The sequence below is a fragment of the Poecilia reticulata genome, linkage group LG3 (assembly GCF_000633615.1).
Source record: "Poecilia reticulata strain Guanapo linkage group LG3, Guppy_female_1.0+MT, whole genome shotgun sequence".
Taxonomy (NCBI): domain Eukaryota; kingdom Metazoa; phylum Chordata; class Actinopteri; order Cyprinodontiformes; family Poeciliidae; genus Poecilia; species Poecilia reticulata.
The window spans coordinates 23,605,512-23,612,952 of NC_024333.1; the positions used below are offsets into that span (position 1 = coordinate 23,605,512).

The window sequence follows — 7,441 nt, forward strand, 5'->3', positions numbered from 1 at the left end:
ATAAAAGAGAGTTTTGCAGTATTATATTAGTTATTTAGTATTTTAACATGCTTTCCTCAACTTTCTCCTAGTACTAGTCATCAGTTATGATTTATCTACAATTATTGGATAAATAATAATTGTAAACTTCACGTGCTCTCTGTTTTATGTCTTCATAAAAGTTAATTCAGAGATGGCGTTCTTCTTAGCTGTGACACCTTGCTTGAAGGTAGCATTGACAGAGCTATTGCTGCCAATACYTTCATGTTGTCTTTCTAAGTATGATACACTTGTCTATCTTTCTGTACTTATTGACCTCTCTTTCCAAGACTCCAACTAAAAGAGCTGCTGATGTGACTAACTTTGTTACGTACACAAATAGCTCTTTGGGGTACAGCCATACTGACTCAGGGCTTACAACAGTGTTTATCTTATGGATCAGTGGTGTCCAAAGTCAGTACCAGTACAGGGCCRGCATCCTGCATGTTTTAAGTTTTCTCCCTGGTTTAACACACCTGGATCAAAKGATGGCTCATTAGATGTCTTAAGAAGATCATTGACATGCTGAAAAGGTTGTTACTACCACCAGGGAGAGAACTAAAACATGCAGGATGCCGGCYCTCGAGGACGGACTTTGGGCACCATTGTCCTAGATGAAGCTGCTAAAGAAGTTACTGCTACTACTTACTCTTTATTTCAATRTAAAAGTACTCCTAGATTAGTGCTTCCATGTTTTTGCATATATACTCTGTCTTCTCAACACCTTACATGGCAGCTGAAGATGGCAGCTCACACTGTTCCAGATTCTGTTGGAGGTGTATTTCTGAAAAAAAGGGGAGTTGTCCTCTCCTCTGTTTCTATGCATGCTCAGTATTTGGAATTGCTGCAGTTAGCAACATCATGCAATTGGCTGTCTATTGTAAATGCATACCTGAAGTATTTTGTGGGGGTTGCTGTGGAAGTACCAGGTATCTGAGTGGCTTTTAAAGGCTATCCAATCAGTCTATTCCTAAAGCAAAAGCTGTGTCCCCATTCTCGGCACAAAGTCAAGACTTTTCGCAATGTGCATTGGACTCCGTCAGGGCTGTCCCTTTGTTAGTCATTCTGTTTCTGGTGTTTATGGAGTGGATCTTAAGGTGTAATCATGGAGACTAGAGTGTCTGGTTTGGGAACCAGACACTCTAGTCTCATCTTTTCTTTTTACACATGGCATGGCTATTTAGGCTTCTTCTGGCCACARCTTCCAGTGTGTACTGAAATTGTTTGCTTCTGAGTGTGAAGCAGCCTGAAATAGAGTCAGCTCGTCTAAGTCTGAGGTCATGGTCCATGACAGGAAAAAGGTGAAATGTCTGGGTTGAGGCCAGTCTCTGCCTCAAGCAGAAGAGTTTTAGTATATTTGTGTCTTCTTTGCAACCTATTGTTGGATGGAATAGCAGACGRATTGATTGGGGCTTCATCTGCATTAATGGTTGCACTGCTCCTGTTGTGGTGGATAAAGATCTGAGCAAAAAAGCAGAGCTCTTGATTTACCTGTACGTCCATGGTCCAACGCTCACCTAGAGTCGAAATGAGCTTCTTTGGCACGRTGGCTTGACTCAGCGTAAGAGATAGGATCAGGACCTCCCTCATCTAGAGTATGCTCTATGTAGAGCTGCTACTTTTCCAAATCGAAAAGAGTCAGTTGAGGTAGTTTGTACTCGTACATATGATTTGGAGGCCCCTTGGGTTTCTTAATTTGGAGGTTTTCTGGGCTTGTCCCACTGGAAGAAGACTTTCAGAAAGACCCAGAATGAGCTGGAGGAATCATGTATCCCACCTAGTCTGGCCATGGTATCTGCCAGAACGAGCTGGAGGATGTCAATAGGGAGAGAGATGGCGGTGGTTCCCTCTTGGACCCATTACTCCTGTGACACAGTCTTGAATCAGCTGCAAAACAATAGACATAAATTATTTTATTCATGTAAAAAACACAACACAAACTTAGTCTTGAGACAGTGATACAGCTTGCCTGAGTGTTTTTATCTTGGAGCATATTTAGCCAAGCAGACCTTTCAGTTGACTTTTTTTAAAAACACAGATAACAGGACTGGCAAGTGGATTGAAACCTCTCTTAAATAGAAAAGCCTACCAGGCACCAACACTATCTCCCATGAGAGCATTTTTTTAATCAGCCATTTCTTTCCCTCAATAGTAGAAACATATTGTTTACGGTTTTTGCCTTTAATTGTCTTGCAAGTGAATACCTATGCTATAAATTGTGCAGATTGAATCTGACAGCATACATGGTTCGTTGGAATGTACATTGATGTTATAAGAAGAGCTCCTTTGCTTTTAGAGAACTAATCAGTGAAGAATGCTCTGTTACAGCACTATCAGTAGCTGCTCTTAGAAAGGAACGGGGATGTCGCTTGGTTTTAAAATGGATCCTCACTACAAGAGAGATGTGAGTGTGCCAAGTGACTCATGTCAAGTGGATTTTCTTATCTATGAAAGATGGGTGGTTCTAATACAGAGGCTCCACTGTGCACAGGGCAGCCAAGGGGGCTGGCAAACATTAGGRGACAGAAGAGGCTTTCTCCAGACATGAGGTGCTTGAGGTTAGAGGAACTAATCAAGGACTAAGCAGATTTAATTTCTAGAAACAACAAAGCTAAAAAGATCTACAAAAAAGAAAAGCTCCAATAGATTAGGTGGACCAGCGGGGAAAAAATTTTTCCAACAGGAATTTTACATTATCCGCTACTCTAAGCGAAAGGTGGAGTATTTTCATTTAAACTGTTCTATTCCTGGCAGCTCCTCCTTTACCGAAGCAACTAGCAGCAACAGGAATCATGACAGAGTGGACTTTGCTCAAACGTCTCCTGGATGCTGTCCATCATCACTCCACTATGATCGGACGCCTGTGGCTCACAGTCATGGTTATCTTCAGGCTGCTCATTGTTGCTGTTGCTACAGAGGATGTGTATACGGATGAACAAGAAATGTTTGTTTGCAACACTTTACAGCCAGGATGTTCCACTGTGTGCTACGACACATTTGCACCCATCTCACAGCCTCGGTTCTGGGTGTTTCACATAATCAGTGTATCCACCCCATCGCTTTGCTTTATCATTTACACATGGCATAACCTGTCCAAGCAACCACAGAATAGCTCTCAGATGCTGGGAAAACGACCAAGGCATAAAGCCACTGATGTAAAGCAAGAGGAAAGACAACAGACCTTCGACTGCAGCTGTGACTCGGACAGTTGCTCAATCCACTCCCATAAGCATCTAGGTCACAGCCTAGCAGATGTGCTGGAGGACCTCACTACACAGAACATTCAGAAAAAGGACCTAAACAATACAGTGAACTTGATCCATCCCCAAACCTGCACCTTCAGAGAGGACATTGAGGTAGCTCAAGTTGTTTCTGGTGGAGTTCTGTCCAAATGTTACATTTTCCATGTTTGTCTGAGGGCTGTCTTGGAGATCTGCTTTGTCTTGGCCCAGTGGAAGCTGTATGGCTTCCATGTACCTGTCCAATTTCTTTGCACCTCTTCCCCATGCAGGCAACCGGTAGACTGCTACATATCCAGGCCCACAGAGAAGACTATCTTCCTCCTTTTTATGTTCTGTGTAGGAGTTTTCTGCATTCTGCTGAACCTCCTGGAGTTAAATCATCTGGGTTGGAAAAAGATTCGTCATGCATTGAGGTTAAGAGAGAAAAAGTCTTGGGATGGCTGTCCAGGTATCCAGTGTGGATATAAACCTTTTCCACCTGACAGCCCTTCACTCACATCTTCTTTTGGATTTAGGGATGTGACCAGCACTACCTCTCTACCCACTCTGGACCTGGTGGTGGGTCACCAGCCTGATTGGAGCTGTGCACTTAGCCGTGAAGTTGTGGAAGTAGAAGTCAGGCCTGGACGAGCAAAGAGGTTGGACTCACATAAACACGAGAGGCAGCTTCTAAAGAGCAAGGAGATTGAAAGGTGCAAACAGAGGAGTGCTGAGGTCTGGATATAGACTGCCTGTGAAGAACCATGTTGTTTTGTGCAGAGAAAAATGATCAAAAATGCCTGCTGCTGTGGAATGTGAGAAAGCTTATTTACAWCAGTTAACTTACAGTTAGCTTTAAGACACTTTAATGGCAGCTTTTACAGTTTGAAATGACAACTAAATGGCATGGCTCAATGTAACGTGAAGCAAATTTCATTAAGCATAACCTTTCTGTGAAATGTTTGGTACTAGTGTTTTATGAGTCTTTGTGCTTATAAACCCAGGTGCTTATAAACCCAGGCGAGACCATCCACAAGTTTTTCAATATTTATGAGCAGAAGGGCTGATAATAATATACCGACAGCCTTAAGGTTGTCCTCTTTTAAGTAGTCGATATCTTAATTTCAGATGAGTTTGGGATCATGTCCTTGTAATTTGAACAACACAACTAATTATATAAATATATTATAGCCTTGATCATTGGGATTAATATTTGCATTTTCTCTTCAGCAGTGTTGTTTTCAGGCTGGAACATTATTGGCCATTCAATAAAAATATTTTTTGAAAAACTTAGCATTTCTAGTATTCCTGCAGTCACTATTATTTTTGATGCTGTTTTCTAATTCTCAGAGATTTAACTTTGAATTTCCATGTATTTCACAGAGMTATGAAAATATTTTGTTTGTGTAGTTTATACTGCAAACTTTTAAGTTCAACAGGCTTTCTAAGAACTTCTAAGTAGTAAACAATTACCTTCTGTTTCTCATTTTGTTCCCATTTATTTCTTCTTATTTCCTTTACCTTTATTTCCTTTATTCGGATCATGATCTGAATGAAAACATATTTTGCAAAAAAAATACTGGAACAAAATTACTCCATACTGATGTAAAAGTATCCAGTTTTCACAAAAGCTTTTCATAAGCAATGGGGGATACAACAAGTGGATAGTTCCAAGGAACATTTTTGCTAATTATGTTTTACATAGAACCAAGTTGGTTTAAAGAGCTTCCTGTTTTCAAGAATTAAAATCAAAATTAAAAAAACACATTGTATTAAACATTGTGATGAAGTAGAAGCTGCAAATCTTAGTTTAGTGCAGTGTGTTGCCATACAGTGTATCGTGACCCATCTACATTGACTTGATGTGGAGTTTGAGGTGCAATTAATAGTCAGCAGTGGATGCCAACCCCTGCTGACACAACKTCACGGCTAGATAGGGATCTACATGGTCCATCTCAGTCCTACACTATAGAAAAAAAGACTGTAGCGTGGAAGATCTAGAGAAGGGGTCTCAAACTCAATTTACCCGGGGGCCGCTGGARGCAGAGTCTGGGTGAGGCTGGGCCGCATAAAGGATTCCACAAAAAAACATTTTAAAAATATCCTCAAATGTCATCAACATTTAATTATTTCTTCAATAGAAGAACTGCAGGCTTTGGCTTTGACAAAGACATGATGAGGTTGTGACAAAATTTAGGGTGCGTTCACATTGCAGCCTGAAGTGACCCAATTCTGATTTTATTGTCAAATCGGATTTTTTTTGCCGGGCCGTTCACACTGCCACATATGCTACCTGGATGTGTTCTGCAGTCTGAACGGAACGGSCAAACGACCTGAAAGTGTCCCGCATGCGCAGTAGAGGGCGCAATAGCGTCAGCGTTCTCCGTGTTCTGCCAAACGCCATAAAAAGAAGAAGTAGTGCTCRGTGTTTGCGGAAGTAAACATGGAGGTTAACGGYGGAGCTTAGCWTGCACATTTGAAGTTGTTGTCCAACCGAAGCARCATATTAACAACTTAATCCTCATTATGGTACCTCATAGTTGTTTTTCTTCCCACCTGCGCGTATCARGACGCAGAATTTGCTGAGTATCAGTGACGTTCAGTTCGGATGAATGCGGCCTGGACGTTAGGTCGCATTTGAATCGGATACGTTTCGGATATGGGTCACATTCGAAAAGAATCCGACCTGTGCTGTTCATACTGTCATGAAAAGATCAGATACAGGTCGCATTACGTAAAAAAAAAATCGGAATTGGGTCACTTTAGGCTGCAGTGGGAACGCACCCTAAGTTTATTCTACTTGGCGTCGCTCTTGTTCTACTTTTATAGAAGTCTTTCGCCAGCTAGCAACGTATGGAGAACGTCTCGACCCGTGACGTCATTGGCGCTTCTACTTGTCACAACAGCGCGGCGGATGACGAGCAGCCCTGTAGCAGTCGCCTTTCTCTGCGTTTGATCTGGCATTTGTTAATGGTAGAAAGTACCGGAAGAGCAACTGGTACCGRACTGTTCCAYCATCCGCCGCACTATTATTACAAGCGTAGTGTGCATGAAGTCAGTGTAGCTTAGCCTAGCACCGAATGTCAGCCATGACATGGAACGGCTGCCGGGACTTCYTTCAGAGGTCCGCTTTCCCTTTTGGCCGCACTAATAKTATACTTTCATATCACGGTAGGGGCCACTAGACATCGTCCTGCGGGACGCAATTGGCCCACGGGCCGCTAGAATGAGACCCCTGATCTAGAGGAATTTAAGTATAGAGGACTGGTGAAAAATCAATTTTAAGTTTGCCCCCAACCTTGTGGAATGTTGTCGAAGTATAAAATAATGCACTAATACTAGGGGGGGCTGAAAGTATATGAACAATTCTGGGACTGATGATAAAGAAGAAAAGATTCCAGAACTAAATAAATGAGCACAAGCTAAAGGAAGAATTTTGTAAGTATTTATCGTGGTGAGCATATGCTTTTTAATAAAGATTCATTCATTTTAAGGCTTTTTACTCCACTGAGTGCCCATAGATCTTTTCAACATTGTACATATCAACTGAAATCTACACCCTGAGTACCATGTAGCTTTAATAGATACTGACTTATGCAACTACACACATTACTCGCACACCACACAAATACAACATCAGAAGCACATACAGATCACACACATTTTTTTCTCTTCAATTTCTCAGCAGCAGTGCAGTCAGCTGCAAGTCACATGACTGGCTTGCCTCGTCTCACTGAGCATGCCCAGACCCCCGTTAGTGTTGTTAGGCAAAATCTAAAGAGCAGTAGGAGAGATCTGCAATAGATAAACACTTGCACACGCACCAGCTGGCGCGCTTGCAGACACGCACAATACGCATCTAGAAACACCGTCCAGAGCTGTGGTTGCTGCGTTCTTGTATTTTTTTTAATGGCTCTTTTGTCATCTGTCATTTCAGTGGAAAACAGCCACTGACAGAGGGAGAGATAGAGAGAGACACACAAGAGAGAAGCAGGTGCGCCCTTTAAGAGGAAAGAAGCATCTGAAGCAAGGACAGCATCCCAGTCTCCATTCTCTGTAGAGGTAAGTGTGGATGGATGTGATGGGAGTCCGAAGCGTAGGGGGAGGGGGGCAATCCGCCTGAGCGCATCTGTGTTTGGGCTAAACTGCTATCTAAGGAGAAGGATGAATGGTGGAACGATCGAGGTGAATATATATATATA

General features: G+C 42.2%; 2 protein-coding genes across 6 annotated transcripts in view; both read left to right on the plus strand.

Annotated features, from left to right (window-relative positions):
* Window positions 1-2,810: 2,810 nt before the first annotated feature.
* gjd6 (gap junction protein delta 6) lies at window positions 2,811-3,986 on the plus strand. The gene is made up of 3 exons (XM_008405714.1): window positions 2,811-3,129; window positions 3,184-3,299; window positions 3,369-3,986. The coding sequence occupies exons 1-3, from the start codon at window positions 2,811-2,813 to the stop codon at window positions 3,984-3,986; spliced, it is 1,053 nt and encodes a 350-aa protein (XP_008403936.1).
* Window positions 3,987-6,988: 3,002 nt separating this feature from the next.
* LOC103462675 (poly [ADP-ribose] polymerase 6) overlaps window positions 6,989-7,441 on the plus strand; it is a 23,595-nt gene continuing 23,142 nt past the window's right edge. For all 5 annotated transcript variants that reach the window (XM_008405593.2, XM_008405596.2, XM_008405598.2 and 2 more), the window contains exon 1: window positions 6,989-7,301. The gene's annotated coding sequence lies outside the window, so the exon portion shown is untranslated. The remainder of the gene's footprint in view (window positions 7,302-7,441) is intronic.